The sequence below is a fragment of the Embiotoca jacksoni genome, unplaced genomic scaffold (assembly GCF_022577435.1).
Source record: "Embiotoca jacksoni isolate LCO1_2020_lvr unplaced genomic scaffold, fEmbJac1.0.p SCAF_6, whole genome shotgun sequence".
Taxonomy (NCBI): Eukaryota; Metazoa; Chordata; class Actinopteri; family Embiotocidae; genus Embiotoca; species Embiotoca jacksoni.
Genome location: NW_027185414.1, coordinates 11,544,832 through 11,570,497, shown reverse-complemented (window position 1 = coordinate 11,570,497; position 25,666 = coordinate 11,544,832). Strand labels below are relative to the sequence as shown.

Sequence of the window (25,666 nt, the reverse complement as noted above, 5' to 3'; positions counted from 1 at the left end):
AGTGATGGCATTATACCAAGAGGAGTTACTTGTATATCTCATGGAGTCCACTTTGGGGTGTGTGTGTGTGTGTGTGAGTAAATGACCCTTGTTCCTTTTTACTGCCCCTCATAAAAACTGTATGAATACCTAGAAGATTTTGTGACAAACTTTGATTAGCATCACGCACGCACGCACACATACACATCTTATGCTTACTCGGCAATACCTATCAAACAATTCCTGGTCTTTCATAAACCATGATCATCAGAACACACACACACACACACACACACACACACACACACACACACACACACACACACACACACACACACACACACACACACATCTTATGCAGATGGTTACTCGGCAATACCTGTCAAACAATTCCTGGTCTTTAATAAACTATGATAATCAGAACAAACACAGAGAGAGAGAGAGAGAGAGAGAGAGAGAGAGAGAGAGAGACACACCCACACACACACACCTTGAGGGGCTGAACCTGGCTGTTTATATAAGTGTGTCTTTCATAAGCTGCTGATAAAACAGACAAACTGCCAGACCGATTGAAGGAGACCGACGTTCATTTATCGTAAAGACTTCAAAATTTAAGTAACACTCATGATTTGGCATTTAACATAATGTCGTTATACACTGGATAAGGGAAGCCTCTTTTTTAAAAGGCTTGCTGATATTTGAGTTTGAGTTGAACTGAGGGCCGAACGTCTTTGAGGAGTTACAAAGCGGGTGATTGAAGACAAAGATCTATTCAACGAGACAATTATCAATATATTAAGGTACAGTTTCTGTTTAAACATGACTTAATTAGGTATGATGCGGATTTAGTGTTTTCCATGATTTACCATAATTTAAAGAAAGCATTTTCTTTGTCCTGTATTTATGTTTCACTTTAAAATTACAAATCACAATGTTCGTAATAAAATGGAAAAAATTACCAATTTCAGGTCTGCGTTGAAGGAGCAGAGTGGACGAGCACGATGGAGGACTTGAAATACAGAGGGAAGAAAAGAGAAGGAAGGCACAGGTAAAAATTCATCCAAGTACATGTTGCCTCTTGAAGGTCATCTCGTTTCATTTTCTGCTTTATTGAAGGTGGTAACTAATGTTACAGATGTGAGATGGAGGATCATTTGTGACATGAGATGAATTTAAATATGTAAATCACATCTACATGAACGGCAGCCCACAAACCACACTTTGATCTTAATTAGCCCGCTCGATCAAATACACACAATGGAGGGAAAAAGCTGTCTTGAAAACACTTTGTTTTTAAGCAGTAGAAATCTGTCTTCCTCTCTGGGGCTGGTATTCTCTGTGACCCATGCTGTCTTTGACAAAATTGTCTCTGTGCTGTGGAAGTATGATAGCTTGCTGTAGAAATAAACCGAGGATAAATTTATAAAGAATATATAAATATATATATATATATATATAAAGCTACTGATGTATTTATGTCCGTTTATAATTTTGTATTCCTATCTGTATTCGGATTTCACATTTGGGCAGTCTACATCAGAAGTTGTTGGAAACTATATAGATCATTTTCTGTGGCAAATTATTTCCTACTTCCATTTGTAATGCACTTATGCGACAGACTCAGACTTCAGCTTTTAAGTTTTAGTCTGTTGTCGAGTTTAGCACTACAATTTTTACTTGATCTCACCAATTTACTGGAAGTGACATGATTACAGTGAATTCATTTCCTCATTTGTGGTCAGCATATTTTTTTCTTTAAATAACGAAGCTACAAAGGTGAAATGTTTTATAGCATCGAGCTTTACAGTCGTATCTTATTGGCTGTACTGAGAGTGAGACAGAAACACATTCAACACACGCATGCAGCTGAACTACAGGCAGCTATTCTATTTCCTGTCCGTAGGCACACAATGATGTTCTATTATCCTCTTAATCATTGTTAAGGGGGTTCATTATTAGTGCGATACTGGTAATGGACATTTTTTTAAATTGTTCAACCCGTGAATTATCATCGGATATTACCAGGTTTCGAATTAGTATAACTTACAATTTGAGGAAACAGTTCGTATCTCTAGTACACTGCTGTGTGTCTTTTTATTGCCGTGGCTGATATCCTCCCTGCTGATACTGGCTGCGGTTTGAGCTGCAATTCAAAACAGAGAATCAGGTTGGTTCTGATTTCTTTAAAAAAAAAAAATTTTAAAAACACAAAAAAAACCACTTGACATTGTGTGTTACAGTTATTGTCTGTGACAAGACAACATATCCTGGTGTATTTACATTTTGTAATTACACCGTATTGATTATTAAATAAAGTAAAATTAAATCAATTTAATTTTATACTTCACTGAAAGTGTCGTAGCCCCTCTAAAATCAGGAGCTTTTCATGCTTAAGGATGTAATGACTTTAAATATGCCTCATTAAAAGAAAAAGAGTGCATCACATTCTCATCTCGCATACACACCTTCTGTCAGCAGGTGCTCTGGCCATTCTGAACCACACCTGGACTCTTTTGATAGTTGCCATGGCAAAGTCTATAGCTCACAAAGCGTTATCAATTCAAGATAGAAAACCCCACACCCTGATAAATATTCTGGACTTGACATTAAATCAGCCAGCACAGGAGGGAGGGTAGAGAAACTGATAGACAGTTTGACGTCATCAATGTTTCACAGTGTCAGGAAATGCAGGTACAGAGGTGTGTTTAGTCCACAGGTCTGATGAGCTAAGAAGCCTATTCTGTAGCTGGATTTTCTTCAGAATCCAACCCCCTCCTCTCAAAAGTCATTTACTGTACCTGCTATGCTAAATTACAGAACATATATATATATATATATATATATATATATATATATATATATATATATATATATATATATATATATATATATATATATATATATATATATATATATACATATATATATATATATATATATATATATATATATATATATATATATATATATATATATATATATATATATATATATATATATATATATATACATATATATATATATATATATATATATATATATATATATATATATATATATACATATATATATATTTTGGTTATCAAAATACAGAAAAGCGCAAAAGGTAAATAAAGAAATGTTATGTGCACTGTGTTGGCACACAGCAAATTTCTGGAGTGAAATATCCTAAAGATAAACAAAGAGTTTGATTTTTGGAGTTTATCTTCTAAGTTAGACTCCAGCTTGGGTTCAGTGTTACTCTTTGGTGGGGTAATATTTTGGGGTTCATTCGCTGAGTGTTGAGGAGCACGATTCAACACTACTCCTGGTGTTGACTGCACAGCTTTGTTGCCGTATTAGCATTTCCCAGCATGCCTTAGTTATTTCTTTGTAACTTTTGAGAATAAAGCAACCAAATTAAATCTAAGTGATGGGCAGTTGTTTATTAATATTTCAATCAAGACATAATGATAAATAAAATGGGGTTATCATTTAAAACCATAAGTGTACAAGGTAGGAACGTAACATATCTTCCAATCACAGTCACATTAATACATTGGTTAGTTAGTAACTTCTTGCACAAAGTATTCATGCAGCATTAATTGTTGCACACTACATATAATCACACCGTGTAATTGTTAACTATACATTTCTGACAACTATGATGTTACCTTGTAGTTAGTCTTACCTGAAACCTTTGTAGTGATGAAATTTTAACTCTATGAATGTCAAATAATTCACTCTTTTAAGTGTTGACTGTTAACACTGTGAAAAAGTTCACATTCAAACAACTCGAGGTTAAAGTAAGATTTACTCTTCATGGGAGTCGAGTTTTAACTCCCAAAAAGTTCAAGGTTCAACTCCTGAAAAGTGTTAAAACTCAACTCCAAGAAAAGAGTTACTTTCACTCTGCTTGAGAGTGTATTCGATGGTCTTGCGTGTATAAGCAAAAAGAGTTGATTTGAACTCTCAGAGAGTTTATTCCAAAGATGTGAATTTGCTGTGCAGTTCCAGGAAGAGGCAGTGGGGCAAATTGTGCCTAACGAATCTGTACCCTGACCTCTTTGATGAAACATTGCTATGAGTTGCTTTTTATTGGCAGATAAAATAGGAATACACATTTCCTACTTCCTGCAAACTTAACCACCATTATCTAATCATATAATGCATAAGCCAATTACTTGACTCATACAATAATAAACATCTGTATTTGGTGTTGTTGGCTTCCTTGTGACTTGGATGGACTGTGATCCCACTGATTTATGACATTTCCATATACAGTATCATGTCCTCTGGCACCTTTCCACCTGTGATCAAATAAATGCAGTCATTACTCCTTTGATTTACATAAGAACAAACCGTTTAGTAAAGATTATTTTCATTTGTTTAGTGAAGAAATGTGTCCCAGCTACAGTGCAGCTTAGGATATTTTAAATATGAAAAAATGAGATCTTTGGTCAACAAGCCTTGTACTCAGGGCCACTGTTTCTAAATTAGTTTTCTGTACTGCAATTTCTTGTTATTTATCAGACAACATGTCTACAATAACAATATACTGCAATGCTCCACTGGCAGAGCAACAATAACACTGAATTAAGCTATTCTTGTTCGTGTTCAGGAAGCATCACAGCACAATGTTTTCTCACATGGATGCAAATTAAATCCTGTAATCAAAGGATATTTGAAACTCCAGCAGCAGCTCATAGATCATTAATTCTCACTCTCATTCTACCATCTTTCTTGTAGTTGACTGACGAGCTTTGTTGGCTTATAAGGCAGTTATTTCCACAGCTCATTATTAAAGTGTCAGTTTAATTTTGCTGCACTGATAGTAAACCAATGTATATGTCTCAGGGATACGTGGGATCCATTCCAGCTGAACCCCATCGGAGCCGAGAAGGAAAGTAAGAGAAGATGTTTCCAGCTCGCCCAGTACCTGGTGGCTGTTATTGTGGGGTTAGCAGTCTTGACCACCGCTGTTGTCGCAAAGGTAGGATTATCTATCCATCTGTAAATCTTTTATTTGGTACAAGGGTTGAGACAGGGTTGATTTGGAAGCTTCTTGCTAAATACCTTATAGTTGTAAGTGGGAACATAGAGTCTGCTCATTCTGTCACTCTGACAGTATCTACATCATTGTGTGTTGCGTTGTGAGTGACGGAGGAAATCCGATCTGAGCCACTATGGTGTCCGGACCAAGACTCATCTGGAGAAATCCGATTGGAATGGCACTTCAATGTGGTTTGGCTACAATTCGCAAAAAGGACATTTCATGTGTTTTTTCGCTCAGGATAAAAATCCGGAGATGACAGAAAGCAGATTTGGGCAGTCTAAACAAGGCCTAAATATCCCCATCTGTGATATCTATGTAATAACTTATTATTCTTCAACCCAAACAATAAGTTATTACATCACTCTTGGTTTGCAGTTCAGTGAGTAAAATAAAGCTTTGAGGTGTCCATAAAGGTCTTTTTCAGCAGGAGCTGGAAGCAGGGAGGGGCTGCCGGTAATTCCCAACCTCTTCTCTACTGACAGAAAAAAGAACTATTGTTGCACACAGGAGTAAACTGTAATTAGGGACAGGCAGGGTCTGTCCAAAACCTCAATCTAAAGAAAGAGAGAAATCTAGCTGTACAACTGGTATCAAAAAGAGCAAATTTGAAGTTTACTTTTTGTATTCTGTCTCAACTGTCGAACTCCCTGGTTTTCTTTGCAATGTGTTGGTTGTCTGTCCATTCAGGGCTCTTTGTTGGTGTTGTCAACATTGTCCAGTCCGGATTCGATGCGCAGCAGAAAGGAACAGCAGTTCTACATGCTGATGCTGGTGTTCTGCCTGGTCTGCCCCAACTTCCTGGTGTTTCTGAAATCCCTGTGGCGGTGTACTTTCAACGGCTTTGTACAACCCAACATGAAGACCATGTCACTTGTACGTTCTTCTTAAGTACACTAATTCTTGATGTAAAATGCTTTTCATGCAATAATACTAATTAGGATGGTTAAAAGTGTAAATTTTAAATCCTTGTTTACAACCTGACATGGTAGCAATAACTGCAATTCGTAACCATAACTCTGGTCAGATTGATATTCTTTATGAAGGAGGCCATTGAAGATATATACTGTAAAACAGGTCCAGTCAAATACCCATAACGCTAAACCGACTTTTAAATAAATTTGTCAGAAGCCATTTTCAAAATAAAATTACAAATTGTATATTATAAAGTCATGTCCATTTTTCAGGACTTAATCACAGTATGCCTATGGCTTATATTTGTTTCTTCAATTTTACCTTCATATTTGAGTGTTTGAATGCTGACTCAGTAAATGTATCCACTATTTAGTACCTATAGAAATTCCACAATCACACAAAAACAGATTGTATTTCATAAAAAATAAACCCACTGATGTGAAAACAACTTCCAGTAATGGTGCAAAATGATGGTGGTTAGTAAGTCTTAAATCACAATTGAATACTCACTACTGAGTAAACTATTTAGTGTCTATTAAACAGTACAGAACAGTGAGTGATCCAGGGTGTGCGTTCAGAAACATTCTTCCTGTGGACATTCAACAAATCCAGGTGACAAAGGGAAAAGAGTCCAGTAGTTTCATTCCTTGATTATTGAGCCAGTCCAAGACAGAGAAGCATTCAGGAAATTTAAACAGTCAGTTGGCGCTACAAAATGTAATGCTACATAATTGGTGTCAATCTTTTTGGCCACAGCTGTTTTATTTTAATTTGATTGGTTATAGTCAGAAGAACAAACCATTTTCACGGCAATTTAAATACTGTAGCAGAGTGGACATAATTGTGTCTTTGTGTCTTTTCCAGATCTGTCTCATTGAGTGTCTGGTGTCTTTTGGCACATCAGTTCTGGTGCTGGTTGTCATGCCGAAGTTTGATGTCTTGACTAATCTCTTCATCAGTGGAGGAGTCTGTATTGCGTCTGCAATTCTGCAGATAATATACAGACTACAGAGAGACACCTGGAAACTCGTGTTCCCAGTGTGCTCCCTCATTCTCACCAGTTTTGGTAACTCATTTTAATTTACTATCTATCTGGAGGACTGTTTTTGTTTCTTTTTACCATGGCACCATTATCACTGTAAACAACAATCACATCATGGACCTTACAAAATACTGCTACACTGCTCCATCAATAGCACATAAAATGTACCTTTTTTTTAAAGCCTTAGTGAGCTTGTGGGACAACAAATAGGAGGTTTAATACTCATGTTGTCACATCTTTTCTACTCCTAAATTAGGTGCAAGAAGGAGGTGAAGCAGCTCCTTTCTCCTATAGTCCCTGCAGAATAACAAATGTCACACGGATTGTTTTTCCTCCGTTTCTCCCACTTATTTCGAACACATTTCAGTCCGTCAGGTTTTGACAGAACTGATGCGTCTATAATTATCAGTCAACTCTTTGCCTGTCTCACCATTGTTGACCTGTGCTTATCCAAGTCTGGTTCAGTAAATCTGCCCCTCTCATTAAGACAACCGTCACAAATGAATGTCGTAAGATTACTCGCTGTCAAAGACAACCCTGACACGTTTTGATGAGGCCATTCAAACCCAAACTGCATGTAGGTTACAAGTGGCAAGTTCAACGGTGAATAAGAACCCATCACCTACTCGCATTGTTTCGTCAACATCTTTGAATACTGACAAACGTGCAGCAGCAGTGTAAATATAGTCCAATGACAGAAGTTCGGCATTCATTTAAAGGGCTGGCTGCATTTGTGACAACCTGAGCAACAAAATACTATGGAGTGTCTCTTAGAAATTATGTTTATATAACACAAAATTGTTATACTGAGGTGGTGAATGTAATCGCTGGATGGATTAAGATCAGGAAATGTTTTCTGCATTGCATGAAGTGCTATTCTTGTGTACCACACCTGAGTCACGGGGAGGTCGTCCTGGTGCAGAACTCTCGAGTCCTATCTGTGCTTATATTGAGACAACAAAATCACTTTGGTTAAGATCAGGCAAAGTTAGTGTTTTCAGTTCAATGTAAATAAACACATTTTGTTTCACGTCACTTTTCCTTATTAAATCAGACCACAATCTTTCTCCGTCTTTAACCAAGTGATGCCGCTGCTTTAATATTGCCATTAGAAAATGAAAAATGCAGTAATCACTACAAAGTGGATATTATTCAAATTTTGGAAGAACAAGTTTTGTGACTTTCTAGATACTCACATTTAATCGAATTATCCTTAAAAAATTTTCCAAACATAGGCCTATTTTGTGTAGCTGCGTAAAGTATGTAATTTTGAGGAGACAGCGTTGATGACTGCAAAATTCCATTTCTTTTTCAGTCCACAGCTGAAGAATTAGAAGCAAATAATTGACATCTACTTCAATATTGCTTTATTACAGTAATGGCCTTGCATTTGAATTCACTGATATACCAAACAGAATTAGAGATGACATAATACCTCACTGACTGCTTAACTAACTAATTAACTGACTGACCAACAGGTTACTGCCTCTTGGTAATGGACCACTATGTCCGCATCTCGTCATTTGTGGTAAACCAGGAGAATGACCGCTATCTCTACGTGGGAATCGGAGTATTGGCATCATTCCTCATCTCTTGTTGCTGGTGGGAAAACCCACTGCAAGCTACTAACCGCATGCAGGTATGTTTTTTTTTTCTCTCCTATGGTCGGGCTTAAACTGGACATTAAACACTGAATATTACTTGTATATTTATTGTGTATGAACATATTGACCTGACATGATCAGTGAGACTGCAATTTTGTCTTTTACCCCGCAGGACACGTTGAAAGAATTGGTTGGTTTCAGGGACTTTGTGTTTACCATCAGCAGTATTCTGAGGATAGTGGTGATAGGTAATTATTTGCCATCAATGTCTGTATCAAAGTCCAAAACTAAAAACTAAAAAACTAAAAAAAAACATACTGACAGAACTCCACATGTTCTTGAAATGTGTTATTGACACATAGCATCACCGTGTTTTGCCCTGCTTTCATTGTCAAATTCTCATTTCCAACATTCACACTGGAGATCAAACAGATTTCTGAGATATCAGGGGTGCTGTTTGATTGCAACGGATGTTCTTTAGTCTTCAATTGTTGTTTTCTATTTTGCAAAGTTACACAATCAATTTATTTCACTATAAAAAAAAAAGCTGAAGTTATTTTTATTCAATTAAAATCCACTGTTTCTTACCTGTTAAAACCAACACACTCAATTTTATGTTGACCTAATCAAGCATGTTCTTTTTTTAATGCTGTACTTGTGTATGATATATCTGTTTGATATCTTATTTATAGAGTACATTTGGAATTTGTACTATATCAGATTGTCTTTTCTACATGAGCCCCACATTTTCTTTTGTTACAGCTGTGGTCTACATGGTCTACCACGTGCTAATTGAGAAAAGTATCACCTGGTCAAACTTTAACCTGCAGAATGATGACTGGCAATTACTGCAAATAGGACTGGGGCTGTTTTTCTTACAGGTAGGTAAATGGAAGACAGAAAACAAAGGGACAGTGACAGACAGAAGCTATATAGATACTAACGCTACCGTGTATGTGCAAAAAAAACAACATGCATACAGTTTGACTCGAGGTTCTCTCTTCCTCGGTTTTCCATGCGGGATACTCTGTAAGAATTTGGGGCTCTTTGAAAGGTACTCTAAATCTAATTTGACCTTTTCTGCTGAGGGATTGCGACAAGTTTTTGCGCAACTAAAACAGAAGTGGCACCATCTAAACAAGCATGTTCGAGCTCTTGAAACATACTTCAAAACGTTACTGGAGGTGCAAAACAACTGCGGGAAGAAAACAAAAAAAAGTGTGCAATAAATGAACAGGGCCTGACTTATCGATGCAGGGGGACCACTGCAGTTGACAAAACTGTTCCGACTTTAATGCCAGGTATAAAATTTGTAACTGTTTTATTGGACACACTGATCTTTTTCCTTGACTCTTTTGATTATTTTCATAGCTCACAGCAGGTTCAGTGTAGATTAAAACAGGATATCTAATACTTATGAAGAACTTACTGAGATTTACCAAAACTACACCACACTAATTCTTTTAAAAAAAAAAAAAAAACACTAAAAAAAACACAGGTGTGATGAGTTTCTGATCACAGAGTTGCCAACTTCTGGCTCTTTATCCAGTGGCATACTTCCTCACATCTAACGTGGAAGTATTTTCACACCTTCTTCGTTCAGAAGTGCACAGCATAGCTTTTGCACTCCATTGCTTTCCAGAAAAATTTGTCTTAAATAGTTCATCTTAATTAGTGAGACTTCCTGTAATTCAGATGAACTGCAGCAATTACCTACACAGCTAAACTGTTAAAATGAATTTTGTGTCTCTGACAATGAATTGCATTTGGCTGTTTAAATATCTCCCATGTATCCTATCTCAGGCCTTCTGCTCAGCAGCCTGCCACTGGTTTGGAGTGGTGGCCTGTAAGATTCATGCTGTCAGGATGAGTTTTGCGCTGCCATTATCTTGCACGGGACCTACAGTGCTCATCGTGGGACTGATAGTTTTCATAACGCGGGCACAAAACCTGGAAGGCACACGGGGCGACACCGTCATAGGTGAGCTTTCGTTTTTTAAACTTAATGTTGATAAATGTTTGCGCTTTATGTCACTTTACACGGCAGCTAAAGGGCTTTGTCTGGTGTTCACTTCATATTTTTTTAATTACAAGCTCCACTAGTTGCCAATGTAACTGCAGTGACACCACAGCTGTGGGTGCACCCGCTCAGGCTTCGGCTCAAACCAGTGGCAATGTTTTACATAATGCATATCATTATATCATAATGCAGCTCAGCCCTTTCTCAATGGATCAGTGGGAACGTACGTTAGTCAGAAGTCATGCAAAATTGAAATAGCAGGTGAGGCAAAATCAGTTCAGGAAAGAAATTCCCTCCATGACCCTTTAGGGGCACCGAATCATTCAGATGTACTTCTGCTTGAAGTAAATTACATAAGTTATTTCAACCATATACTCTAAGCTGAAATATCTTTGCACTTGCTCAATCATGTGGTGAATTGTGAGGAAATATTTGGCTGAACGTTAGCTATAGAGACTCATGTCTTTGTACATGAACAGGCTCTATGTGAAAATGTTCATTTATTGCCAATATCCTAAACTGTTTAATATCCTTTTAATTGCAGAGTTTTGCACAGGGTTGGACCACCTGAACAAGAATACAACTGTTTTGATCTTACTAGAGATCACCAGAAGCATTTGTCGTACTTCCCTCAACAGGTATGTTTTTGTGCTGATGGGTGTGTGAGAGAAATGTGCCACATTTTTGATTACTGCATTTCAACCGACACTCTCGCACCATCAGATCTAACCTTCGTATAGCTGCGTGTATGCGAGCAGTTATGTTCCTTCCATTTTAAGCAGCCTTTAAAAGTGCATAATGTGACTAAAATGTCATACAAGTGTAAAATATCCTGGACATTAATTATTTGATGTATACACATCGATATACATCTTCCATCTTTGCATTCTGTGTTCAAAACATGTTTTGACCGATTGACAGCCACTACTTCCAATGGCCTTTTGGTATGCTGGCACTGGAGGGACTGTGCATGTGGGCAGGCTTCGTCACATGCACCTACTACGTATGGAAAATCAAGGTATACACACACACACACACACACACACACACACACACACACACACACACACACACACACACACACGCGCGCGCGCACGCACACATGCACGCACGCACACACACTTGAAGCATCCATTTTTGTAAATCCCAACAAATCAGACAAAAATTCGTGCACCTAAATGCCTCTGTTCACAATGTATTAGGTCCAGCGTATAGAGAGAACCTCTCAGCTGTTTGTCCGTCGACTGTATGAATCTGCATTCATTGACCTGTCTCTACTACTCAACACCAAGATGAAAGTACCACGAGCACGAAACCAAGAGAGGTAAGAGGCATCCGAGAAGTGACTTTCCTTATTCATGTTTTATGTGATCAGATTTTAAACAAGGGTGATAATTGCATGCAGATGCAGTAAAAGCAAATTTTTTTTTAATAGAAGAGACAAATGCTCCTTTCAAATATGTCCCGTAGAAGATATGACTTTGAAGTTTTGACATCACTAGCCGCTTGTTTCTCTATAGTGATGCACAAATATTTGCAATCAGAAACAAATAGGAAATTGACTTTTTTGCATCACAGTTTTGTTGTAGCTGCACGTTATTTTATGAAATCATTGCCACGATGGGGTTGTACCAGTGATGAGCCTCCATAACAGATGTTTTCTAAAATGTGCATGTTCGCAGCATGAGATATTTAAAGATCACTCTCCCCTGACCTCTCCTCAACCTTCTCCTCCACAGCAATGATGAAATGCAGAACTGCGTGATCTATCTTTGTGCCACCATGTGGCATGAGACCTATGATGAGATGCTGAAGATTCTCACCTCCATGTTCAGGTTCGACACCGTCACCGCAGACACCAGGTGTACCCGTATCATATTCACGACAAGGACTTATTTCTCACCTCTTTAAAGAGCAACTTATAAGCATATTAAAATCTGGTCTGGGCTAACCTCCACTGGTTTAACTTCACACCAGGAGGGTGTCAGTACACGGTGACATCACTGTTGGGTGTGAATTCGGGCGCAACAGAGCTTACAAAACAAGACAAAGCTGTCTGATGTAATGTGATGCTTGAAAATATTGATCATGAACTAAAGGTCTATTAATTAGCATATGACTGAAGGTATTCAAGACTTAAAATGCAAAAATGCCAACTGCTTGGTCCTTTTTATTTCCTTCCTTTGACTGTTTTCACAAAAGAAGAAAATACTGAAATGAACAGGCTTTTACAGTATTGCTGAAGTCATTTATTGTCGTTTCAGGTTGGACCGCTATCGAGGGGATTCAAATCAGACACACAAGGACTGTTTTGACTTTGAGTGTCACATTTATGTAGACGATGCCTTCATGACCGAGAAGGACACAGGGAAGCGGCTGGTTAATTCTTACGTTAATGACTTGGTCCAAGTTGTCATAGAGGTTTATAGGTGAGATTATCAATCTATTTAATACCTGTCTGTACATCCTCTTATCTATACATCTCTCGTTCTAACCAACCATCTACCCATCCTTCCACTCAGGGTGTTTACCAACAAAGAGCCAGATGATGTGTCGATCACCGATATGCCCTACGGTGGCAGATTGATGTTTGTCTTGCCAGAAGGCAACATGCTCTATATTCACCTAAAAGACAAAAGTCTCATCAGAAACAAAAAAAGATGGTCCCAGGTAAGGAGAAGCAGTGTTGTTTTAGGTGTCTATATTCTCGTATACATGCACGGAAATCCTAAAGGTGCTAAAAAAAAAAACAATCTGCAAGTCCCCTGATGTAATCTACAGACTTGCCCAGTTGTCTTTATCATGCAAAAGTAACTGAATGCTCCATCACATTTTCACAGAGTTCAGGAAATTGGCTTTAAATTCCTTCTTTTATCCAAAAGCCAAAGATTCTCCATTTCCTATTATATACAGAATGACAGAGAAAAGCAGCTTTTTGGACTAAAAATTACTTTAATTCAAAGTAACAGCTGAAACAGTTAGTCTAAGTATTGCAAAAAGAAGAACTTTCGCTTTTGCTCTATTAAATACTCTAAATGAATAGACTTGTGCATAATGATAACGAGCTTAGATATAAATATATTCTCTATTTTCCATCTATGATGGCGACTTTAAATACTGTGTTTTCATTATGTCTATCAAGTGGCTTCTATCAGACAAATACTCTATTTAGATTGTATGCATGTCTTTGACAGATGTTCTTGGATTTTCACACAAAATTTCTGTATTTGCCTTTCAGATAATGTACATGTACTATCTGCTTGGCTGGAAGGGCTACATTGTCAAGAACCCTCAGAAGATCCCAGTAAGACCTTTCTGCATCAAATGTGTACATATTGGTGTTTTGGCAACGAATATAACATAATAAACCATGTCAAATATCTATCCAATTTTTTTTTCCTAGAACATGAATAACCCCAGAGCAAGTTTGATCTCAATGGATGGTGAGATTTTCTTGCTCCCTCAAGAAACCAGCGACAACAAAAGAAAGTTCATCTCGGATGAAAACACGTACATTCTGGCTCTGGACGGAGACACTGACTTCCAACCTAAAGCTGTGATTCTACTTGTGGACAGGTCAGTGACAGACGAATCAACCAACTGATTTTTCATCATTGCTCAGGATTGAAACCATCATTTGACACTTTAAATTGCTGATACTGCGGGTGAACAGGAAATGCTTTAGTTAGTTTTGTCACTTAGTTTTATCACTCAGCAATTATGGAAATACTTTTAAACATAGTAATTTATATATATATTTTGATTGACAGGTTGAGGATGTATGAAAATGTAGGTGCAGCATGTGGTAGAATCCATCCGACTGGTATGGGTGAGTAGATTTTCTTTTATTAAACGGTATACTTGTCTCTACTTTTTGGGTTTGTCCTCTGACACACACACACACACACACACACACACACACACACACACACACACACACACTGCCAGAGATGTATCATTGAAAATAGATTCAAATAAATCAACACAAGGCAGTAACTACAGACAGCCTTATGATAAAACAGTTTTAGAAGCAATTTTGACGAAGATGCCGAGTTTGAAAGTCTTATGTTCACGGCCTTAAATAGTTTACATTATTGTAAATCATGGGATGAATGATTGTAACACCATAAATTCCATCCATACCTTAAAATTATTATTGATGGTCTATACGCGAGTCAGTTGATTTCTCAGCTGGGAACGAAATTGCACTGCAAAATTATAAATTATTACAAGTATGAATCTTTCTTTCTGGATGTAGTTTGAATCCCTCTAATATGGCATTCAAAAATAGTCAGATGGCTTTCAGAGAGCTTATGACGTTGTGCCTGTGAAGCACTGGTCCTGTCCAGCATACACAATGTGCTGCATGCTGGGATAGACTCCAGCATCCACACTGCTCAAGATACAGTTCTTTCTTCCTCTGACCTCCTTTTGTTTTCTTTTTCTACCACAATATACTCTGCAACGCTCTCTTCTCACTATCCTGTCTGGCGTGCCAGGTCCCATGGTGTGGTACCAGAAGTTTGAGTACGCAGTGGGCCACTGGCTACAGAAAACAGCAGAGCATGTGTTTGGCTCTGTGCTGTGCAGTCCAGGATGTTTCAGTCTGTTTCGAGGGTCTGCCTTAATGGATGACAATGTTTTGAAGAGATACACAACGACTGCAAGTAGAGCTCAGGAATATGTGCAATATGACCAGGGTTGGTACTCAGTCCAGCAACCATTTTGTATATCTTTATTTCTTTTGACTGTTTCTGTCCATTTCTGATGTGTCTTTTTGGTCTCGTACGCACACGCACTTTTCCAGGGGAGGATCGTTGGCTATGTACTTTATTACTGCAGCAAGGGTGGCGTGTCGAGTACAATGCTGCGTCAGACGCCTACACCAACTCACCACAGGAATTCAAAGAGTTTTACAACCAGAGGAGACGATGGGGACCATCTACGCTGGCAAACACGCTGGACCTTCTTCACAGGTTAGTGTCTTTCATTACTGATACTGGTGGTGCATGGCCATCACTTTTTACTTCCGTCATTAAATAAAACATGAAAATTTGATTTCTATTTTAGTCCTTTTTTTATTTATTTTTTTGGTTTTGGATACTAATTTATAGGGTTTCCAACTCATATCTACAGCGTAAACTTTTGACAATCAGCTATAAATACTACAACATTTATATTGTATTCATACTAACTCTTATGGTGTTTGGGACTTAAATCGCAGTGGTCCAGAGACAGTGAAGAGAAACTCCTCCATCTCCAGGCTTTACATCTTCTACCAGATGTTCACTGTTGGATCCTCCATCCTGGGACCGGCCTCTGTGACTCTCATGATAGCAGGTAGGTTTAGATCTAGTTTACTTCTCTGCTAGCACCTTCTTATTATGGTCTGTCATGGATTGAACCAGGTCTAACATTTTCTTGATCTACCATCATGTCACTGCTTCGCTCGTCCTCAAAACTGTTTCCCTTCATTATACTTACAAGTCAGTGAGGGTTGAATTCAGAAACTTTGCGAATGGAAACCACAATTTGTGATATTTTATCTTTAAGTCAAAAGAAATGCTCAATAAATTTGCTGATCTTTAGTATAGTGAATCCAGAGGATTTCCTAACAAACCTGGGACTTACTTTACATTACAACCATGTTGGGTTGAATCAAAGAACCAAATATCAATTCTGCAAAGTGGGCTTCAGGTGAATTTGACTGACTTGTAAACATGAATTCTGGGAGCAGTCACATTGTAAGATTTTGGCCATCAATCTATGACTTGAATTTTCATGGTGGCAGAGATTTTTCACAAAAGTTACTTGTCACCAGTTCCATAGGAGAGAATGGGCGAGCATCAGTTTTCATAACACATACATGCCCAAACCCAAGACAGACTTTGTAATAACCTGTAATGGTGACAACTTGGAAATCTACTTTGCCCTGCAGATCTGTATTAATAATCTTTCTGTATTGATAACTTCCTCCAACTACATTTGTTATTCAGCCCTCTCTCTTCCTCTGTCTCTCGTCTTTGCAGGTGCCTTCCAGTTTGTCTTCAAACTCACTGGTACACTTTCCATCATCATAGCGAGCATTCCTCCCGTGTTCTACATCATAATCTGTTTTATGACCAAGTCAAATACCCAAATAACCATTGCTGCCATTATGAGCGTCCTGTATGCTTTCCTCATGACCGCATCCTTCTTTTCCATTATTGGTGAGGAAAATCTTATTTTGACTTCATATTACCGTTTGTCAATTTTTTTGGGGGGGGGTTTAAAATTCACATACACACTAGAGATTAATTAATTAATTAATTAATCAATTAATTAATTAAGATTAATAAACAGTCAGTTAGTTGAAGGTGAAGCGATTATCAAATAGTATTTTTGCTTGAAATGCCTAATACACACATTGCATTCCTCTTTTAGGTGACATGGTGATTCAGGGCACCTTCTTAACCCCCACTGGCTTGTTTTTGGTTGCTATGACAATCATGTACCTGGTGACAGCTATACTACACCCAGAGGAGTTTGGTATGATTATATTATTGTAAACATTATGTTGGCAGCTTTATGTTGTGTCAAATTGGTAATAATACCATGTTATTTTTCTCCCCCAGGGATGATTATCTATGGTCTGATGTATTTCATCTGTATCCCCAGTGGATATCTCCTGCTGACCATCTACTCACTGGTTAACATGCACAATGTGTCCTGGGGCACAAGGGAATCCAACAAGTAATGCAATTATTATTAGAACGAGGAGTACAACTTTAATCTACAAGCAATTATTTTCATTATTAATTTATCAATAATTTATTAACCCATAAATTCATCCATTACTTGCTGCTTATCTGACAATAAACCACTTGGTGTTAAAATATGATATTTCACTTGTCCAACAGAAAATACCACAAACAGCAGAGAATTTGTTTCTTTCTATTCATGCCAATCTACATACCCAATAATCGCTCGCCATGTCTCTTCGTATTTGAATGTGTGGATGTTTTTTTTTTTATATAACTTTTCATCCTGCTGTCTGTCTGTCAGGGTCGATGGAGAAGCGAAGAAAAAACATAATATGCTGTGTGACCGAAACTGCAAACTCTGCTGCTGGGACATGAAGATACAGGTACCGTTACCAGACACCTACTGGCGTGCTTTTCAGTGGGTGGATGGATGGATGGATGGATGGATAGATGGCTTAACGAACTCTGTTGCTTTACAGATAACCCAGGAAACGGAGAATCTGATCATTCAACAGATCACAGGTCAGCCTCAAGCCCCTCTCCTTACAACCTCCATTAATGAAATACCACTGCAGGTAACCTCAAAGCCAGAGGCCCAAACCAAAGACGACACCAAAAGACATGAGGTTGTGGAAGAAGTTAAAAAACCTGCAGCTAACAAAGCAAAAGAGAAGTCGGCCTACGGCAGCGATGTTGCTTCCACTAGCAGGTATTTATTCTGCTTTTCATTCCTCTCTTGGTCCTGAATCTATAAGGTCACAAACTATTCTCATTAATCCATGAGATATCATTAAGTCAATAATCAATACATGTTACTTATGTTGACACAAACTCACTTGAAATAGTAAAAAAAAAAATATTGTACATTACAGTTAAATTTCCAACCTAAGGACACTCAGTTTTTCCTTGGACTGTCACTATCCGTGTGTAAGAACAAAAACATATATGCTGGAATGATTAAATTCATACAACCGAAAATTCACAAAATTGTGTGTGCACCTGTGTGCAGTTATGACAGTGTTGGAAAAAAGAGTCTAACACTGACTACATCCGACGGAGAATATGACCATGACGAGGATGATGATGACTTCATGATGAATGATTTAGAGGAAACAAAGGAGGTTCCTGTCGGTGGTAAGAAGCACTTCAACTGTGTATTTGTCCTGAATATTGCAGACTGTAATTCATACAATACATTATGTAGAACACCGTATGCATTAGTGTATAGCAGCTGTAGTTAAGTTGTGCATGTGTGTGTGTGTGTGTGTGTGTGTGTGTGTAGCCTGGGTGGAACCAGTGAAAGAGGAGTTTTTGAAGAAGCTGACTTATGCCAACATGAAGAGAAATCTACAAGAACAAATAAGGTAGATCATTTATGTTCTTAATTTCCAGGTTTTTGACACAATATCCACAAAAACTTTGGCAGTTTTGAAGACTAGGCTGTATCTATTTCTATACATGGACAAATTTAAGACTTATATCCAACATTTGAATCGTTACCTGGTAAAGAAACACTATTATTTCGTACATGTGCATGCGGGTTGTTGAATCGTTGGGAAGTGTACAAGAAATGATTGGAACAAACTTTACGTGTGGATCCATTGTGCATTTGTAGTGTCGTAGGTCAATCGGGAGAGTTGCAATTGTACAATTGCAGTTATTTGTTCTTGTGCTTTTCTTCTACTCAGATACGCACTCCGTAACAAAGATCAGGACGATGTGTGCGAGGACTTGGTCCTGATGTTAACGGACACACTGAATAGCGAGCTCAGTGTGGTGGGGCCCGAAGACATTCTGACGGATATTCAGCTGGAGGAGTTACGATACGCACTGGCAAAGCAGGTGATTAATGAGTTGCTTAAAATACAATAACGATGTGTTGTTCTTAAAACAGTATGGGATGAACATAAAAGCTGTGGTTCAGATATTTTAATTTTCCTTAACAGTGTTGCCTCATAATTTAGCATGACGAAATCAAAATGCATGTATTACATAAAGAATATTATCTTATCAAAAATGAAACTTCTGCTGCAGAATAGGAATAACTGAATCCGTGACTGATTGCCTTTCTCCGTCTCTCAGGCTCGACAGACTCTTAAGACCGCTAAAATGATGAAATTGGAGAAGAGAGTGAAGAGAGCCATTGAGAAAACACTCACCGCCCCGCAAGTGCAAAAACTAGAGGAGGTAAGATGCTGATTCAGCCCCTGCGTCTGCGAGAAGCCAATAAAAGTACAACAACTAGCAGGGACGGGTCAGTTGTCCAGCTGAAAATCTATTTTTCTGTATTAATAAACAAATAGAAGCTTAAATAGGTCATTAAGAAGTCTTGCTACAACAATCAGAGGATAATGTTACAAAGTCAGTTTCTACACAGCGTGGATGTAAATGTTTTTCAGGTCTTAGCTTTACTTTCCAATAATCATGTTAATTATAGTATCCACCAAAAAAAAAAAAAAAAAATTCAGAAAACTTATTTCATGATCATATTAGTGATGAAAGCAGGTATATGAAAATGTATATTTAAAAAAATAAATCAATAAAAATGGTGCCATTAATTTGAACAAGTGACCAATTCAGTTCCACTTTTGTCTCAAAACCTAAAAAAAAAAAATGTGCGTGTCTTTGTATCCGTGTGCGCGCTCAGGGTGAACATGACTTCTGGGACAAGTTACTCGACCGCTACTTGAAACCAATCGTTGACACTAAGGCACATCAGGACGAGGTCACCAGAGAACTCAAGTCACTGCGCAACAAGGTCAGAAACTTCATTCACAGTCTCTGTCGACTGGACATTCAAATACTGGCAGTGAATAGTGTATCTAAAACATATATTCTCTTCAATTGATAATTCTCTTCCCTCCCCACAGGGAGTCTTCCTGTATTTCATCATCAACGTGCTGTGGGTGGTAGCGACCTTCTTCCTGCAGGCCATTGGAAATGATGTCATCAGCATCAAGATCCCAAAGTACTTTCCAAATGGAACAGATACTGGAGACGTCCTCAAGGTCGGGACATACAACACACAGACTGTGTGCTGCTGAGACGGGGATATAGATAGAAGGACTGGGACGTCCTGTCTGTGTCAGTACCACTGTAACTCCAACCAAAACTAATTCTGTTTACTGTCATTTGGTTTTAACAGGTGGAGCCTCTCAGTTTGATGTTCCTGTTGTCTTTTGCCATTCTTCTCCTGATCCAGTTTCTGGCCATGTTATACCACAGGTACACGCACACGTTGAATTCACATCACTTCGCAATCAGTTTTTACTTTTGTGCAGCCGTGAAATCAGGCCATATTTGACAAATTCACTGACAACTAAGCAGAGCAATTTCATAATTTTTCCAATAATGCAGGTTTGATTCAATGACAAAGAAATATAATCAAAGATTATATACTGGCGCTAAACACGAAAGGTTTTGATTAATAAATTAATGTCTTTATGAAGCGTTGTAATAACATACCCCATTGTTCTTAGCACTAGCATCTATCCATTTCTTCTTTACCGCCCATATTTCCTATACACGCTTTTCATCTTTGCGCCTCTCTGTTTGCAGGATCTACACTCTGATCCACGTCGTGTCCTATCGCAGCACAGAAAAAGACTATAGAGAGAAAGAAGAGGTAAGTAACAACACTCAAGAACTCACAAACACAAATAATCAAGGGACTTGATTGTGTTCAGGCGTTACGCTACTTGAGCCCGTCAACATCACAAGCTGCCAACTAACCGGGTGCCACTAAAACAGAGAATGTGAAGCATAACTACACAAATCCAAAATTTACCATCAAAACCCCCACAATACAATGACAGCTACTCCACACATGATGACACTACACACTAAAGTGGCTTTCACATCAGCTGGTAGTATCCGAAACCTCACCAAAGAAAAGTATGCTGTAGTCCCAATAGAACATGCATTTAAATGCATTTGGAGGGAATAGTACAGAGGAGGTTTAATGACATTTAAACATGACAAAAAATGTAGAGCACCATAATGGTATTCAAAAATAAAACATAAAGAATATACTGTAAAAGCTTGTAGACAAAATGAACCTTACTGAGGGTTTTATTCCAGTCGTAGACAAGAATATTTTCACATTTTCATACATTTCTTCTTTTTTTTTTTTAAAATAGTTTATGCGACTATGGTCTATTCTTGAAAAGTATATTTTTCCAGCGCCTGGTATTAACACGGTGCTACAGCCAACAGATGGCGATAATGCAACTAAAAGTTGTCTGACAATCCCCATTAAACAACAAAAGAAGAGAAACACCACATTAATTTAAGGCTGCTGTAAAATCTGTGGCGCTGTGAGATTAGATGTTACTGTAATAATAAACATGCAAAAACTACAACAGCCATCAAAAAGGTTTGCGTGGAACTCTTTCATAAAGATAAACTGGCAGGTAAAGCTAACACATCATGCATCTACCACAGGACCAGGACCTGAGGCCGCTCTCTAATTGGTTGCTTCAGAGTTTGTTTTTAAAGCTATTTACTCATAACACATCACAAGTGAAATGAAAAGAGAAGATGGAGAAAAAAAAAAAAAAAGCTGAGTGACAGTAAAAAAAAACTTTGGAAACACAAACTATAATAACACATTCACAGTTGAATTCAACTAAACCAATTATTGGCACTATAATCAGACTGCATATTCAGTAAGTGAAGGTATCAATACAGCAATGTAAAAAATACTCCTGCCTGAAGAATCCTACTTCAGCAAATTTAAGTATCAAACTAAAACTATTGGTTTGGTCCCTCTGATACATTATTGTGTACATCATTCGATTTTTAATCATTAAAACTATTTTATATCCGGGGACAGCAGATGAATCTGAGGGGTCATCAGATGATTACTGGCAGAGGAAAGAGGAGAAAACAAAGTTCCGATTCACAAATCGTTTTCCTAATCTTTGATGTTTGACATATTGTGTAATTTAAACATTTATTGAAATGAAACAATGTGGGAAACTATTTGGTGAGGCTGTTAACTCAGAGACATCTAAAATGTGACTTAGACTACACTCTAGTTTTAGTAAATTGTCACTGATTTAATCCTTAACAGTGGATTACATATTAAAAGCTTGTTACATTATCAATTGTGTCAAAAACTTTATCTCCAAAGTAAGTCAAGCTGTGAGATGCAGTGAAGCAGAAAGTAGGTACAATATTTCCATCTCAAATGAAGTTAAAAGTATAGAGTAGCTTTAAATGGAAATGTTAAAAGTACAAGGAACTAAAAATTGCATTGAAGTACAGTACTTGAGTAAATGCACTTAGTGACTTTCCACCACTGAAACAGATCACGTCGCTTGTTTTCCTACTATACTTACTGTCTGGTATATTTGGATGTCCACGTCTTCCCAGCCATGTGTTCCGGCTTCGTCCTCTCTGGCGCGGGTTGAGTACGGAGTAGCCCGGCCTCTCTTCACTTCCTCCCCTAGTTGGACGTTTGAAAACTCGCTGACAACCCAGTTTGACTCATTGCAGCGACTGTGCAACTTCTAGAGTTTAATTAGGCCGAAAAGGACCACGGTAGCTTTCTTTCACTATTTGTACCCGAGTCCTGACCCGCTTACTCTGTTTTCCAGTTTGCTAATTAAGGGAGGACAGCCTCACCTGCGTTAACTCGGTGGATTGCCTCCGTAAGGCCGCAATACCATCTGTCACCGCAACCTTGGGGGCGCTGTTTAATTTATTTCAAGAAACAATTGAGATTTGAGGCTGGAAACAGAGAACAAGTCAGTGAAGGACTGACACAAGTTAATGACACTACATTTCAAAAATACTGAAGATTGATAGAATTACTTAATTAATCAGAAATTGCAGTGGTACACCAACCAAATCAAATAGATAACAAAAGCAACAAAAAGGTCAACGATTGAGCTTGATAGTAAACAAACCATGAAAAACATAAAATATTCATGAATTTAAATATCCATACGGAAATTGAAACTTAGGCCTTCTTGTAAAATATTCAAAGATTTTACATCTTTGGGCCTCAGACATGTTGTTTATAAGATTATCATTATTGTTATTATTTTTTAGGTATTTATCAGATGACGGTAGGGGAAAAGCACTTAACACTAAAAAAAAACTAGAAATAAAATGGTGTAGAATTATAAATTTAAAAATTCCTACATAAAGTACAAGTACGTCAAAATTGAACCTACGTATGCTACTGTACTTCAGTAAATGTACTTTAGTACTTTCCACCACCAGCACACGAGTGCAAAATACAATCGAAAGAGTGTGAAATGTACAGTGAATCCCTCAAGTGCTCAACTCTACGCAGTGCAGGCATCCATAACAGTCCGTTTAAGTGACTGATGACCAAGTGCAGATGAAAACCAACCACAACAGTCTTGGCTTTGATAAGGAAATTAGTGCAGACAGCCTTAAAACTGTTTGAAATACGTTTCCAGTGAATACCGAAGTCCTTGTAAAGAAGTTTGTTTTAACTGTCACTCAAAGAGGCAAGGCAGCTTTCAAAAGATTTTGACTCATTATTTTATCGAAGTATTCTAAGTTTCAAAACGTGTGCTAATTAGAAAAAAAAAAAAAGTAGGATGCAACAAACATGCTAACTAAACTTTTAAAGCCAGATACTCATTTGTCCGGTTAAAAGTGTAGAAACTTAATTTCATTATTAATTTTTTTTTATTTCATTTTCTTGGTGTGTTACTTGCAGATGTTCAAACTGTGTATGTTTTATTGTTGTTGTTTGTGTTGTTCCTCTAATTATAAAAGTTGATAAAGAGATGTTTAAACAGAAAAGTAGAAACTATTAAGTTAGAAAAGGTTTGTTGACTTACTTGTCAAACCAAAGATGTTTTTTCTGTGTCCTTGTCATCTATAGGAGGACGACGAGGAGGGCTTCGTTCTGGAGAACCAAATTACCAGTGGATTTGTCTTTAACAATGATGATCAGTAGTCAGTAACAACCAGCTGCAACGAGAAAAAAACACCACCAGCCCACACTGACATCATCCAAGGCAATAAATCAGCAGGTTTCTTACCATTGAGGCCTGTTAACTCCACTGAGTGTTGACTTTTTCCAGCTTTTATAATGGGTTCAAAACTCTACATTTTGATTATGATTATACCGCAGAGAGGACAAACTGTCAGAGAGTCTGTGTCGACAAGCCATGCCTTGAACTTGCGATCACTTTAAATCATTTACTCTTCATCTATTCTGCAGCAGCCACTTTGCCTCACAGCCACTGACTTTTTGTGTAATCCATCTGGGGAGGCAAAATGGCACAAAGGAAATCACTTATAACAGATCTAGTAAGGTTTGTTTGCCAATGCAAAGTAAGGAGTTATTCAGATGTGAATGTGGGTTTTAACACAACATGGTCACAAGAAAGTGTGTTTTAATGATCAAGTGTTTTATTTGAATGTATTAGTTCTTAAGATTTGTATTTATCATTTGAAGTATAGTTGATTGTATCCAGCCCAGAGTGAATGTCCTTATTGTAGTGGGCACTTTAAGTTATGCAGACCGTATATCGCAACGTACAATGATTTAAGAGGTATAAAAAAAAATTTAAAAAAAATTTAAAAAAAAGTTTACTGAAACATCTGTCTGGTATTGTTTTTGGCACAAGTGTCTGCATTATAATGAATAAAATGAATCACAATAATGGGCTGGATAGAGAGGAAATCAAAGCATTGTTGAAGAAAAGTGTCAATCCAAACTCCTTGCGAGTGTAAGAATACTTGAATATGCTTAGTTCTTCATAGATTTTAAAATGCAAAATTTCCACAAAATATTTTGAGAACTTCATATATTTTATGTTCTGGTGTAATTTAGACTAATGTGCTGCCTTTTTTAATATCATGTTAAAATGTTATCAGTGTAATTTGACAGAAATAGGCTTTTGTGCCCTGTATTGAAATGTCCATAATGGCTCATAATTATAGGTTCATTCTCATGTTGTGATCAAACCAACATTTCTGCACAAGAAAAATAAATAATTTACAGCATAATTTTATTCCTATTTTTATTATTTAACTTCTATAAAGCAAATCCTTTTAAATAAAGTTCATTTTTGCATTGTTCTATGTAATGCACAGATACAGTATCACCTTTGTGTGTGGTAGGAGTGTATTCCTGCACTGAATGAGTGTGGAGGATTTTAGTATAGTAGGTAGTGTGATTTATTGTTCCAAAAATCTGATAATTTGCGTTGTATGCAGTAGTTTCTTCTCAGTAGGTGCACTCCAACTTAACATAAAATACTGGAGATTACAATAATAAAACGGATAGTGATCCTGTCATGCACTTGGGATTGTATTGCCTCAAAGGCAGCGGGTTTC

At 37.5% G+C, this 25,666-nt stretch overlaps 1 protein-coding gene across 1 annotated transcript; it reads left to right on the top strand.

The window, feature by feature from the left end:
* The first annotated feature begins 709 nt into the window (after positions 1 to 709).
* chs1 (chitin synthase 1) lies at positions 710 to 25,252 on the top strand. The gene is made up of 35 exons (XM_069173798.1): positions 710 to 779; positions 948 to 1,027; positions 4,816 to 4,951; positions 5,702 to 5,887; positions 6,791 to 6,992; positions 8,447 to 8,607; positions 8,745 to 8,820; positions 9,335 to 9,453; positions 10,376 to 10,553; positions 11,137 to 11,230; positions 11,514 to 11,610; positions 11,795 to 11,916; positions 12,332 to 12,427; positions 12,857 to 13,021; positions 13,115 to 13,262; positions 13,831 to 13,896; positions 13,996 to 14,168; positions 14,363 to 14,421; positions 15,092 to 15,292; positions 15,400 to 15,568; positions 15,817 to 15,932; positions 16,622 to 16,801; positions 17,016 to 17,120; positions 17,207 to 17,324; positions 17,637 to 17,718; positions 17,815 to 18,044; positions 18,345 to 18,469; positions 18,618 to 18,699; positions 19,024 to 19,177; positions 19,418 to 19,522; positions 19,983 to 20,093; positions 20,206 to 20,343; positions 20,481 to 20,560; positions 20,894 to 20,960; positions 24,204 to 25,252. Exons 2-35 carry the CDS (start codon positions 981 to 983, stop codon positions 24,276 to 24,278), a joined length of 4,263 nt encoding a protein of 1,420 aa, XP_069029899.1. The 5' UTR covers positions 710 to 779; positions 948 to 980; the 3' UTR covers positions 24,279 to 25,252.
* Positions 25,253 to 25,666: the final 414 nt, after the last annotated feature.

Coding starts and splice junctions, on each gene's coding strand:
- chs1 (XM_069173798.1), top strand. CDS start 981: ATGGAGGACTTGAAATACAGAGGGAAGAAAAGAGAAGGAAGGCACAG. Junction 8,608..8,744: donor AAGCTACTAACCGCATGCAG/GTATGTTTTTTT, acceptor TTTACCCCGCAG/GACACGTTGAAAGAATTGGT. Junction 13,897..13,995: donor AGAACCCTCAGAAGATCCCA/GTAAGACCTTTC, acceptor TTTTTTTCCTAG/AACATGAATAACCCCAGAGC.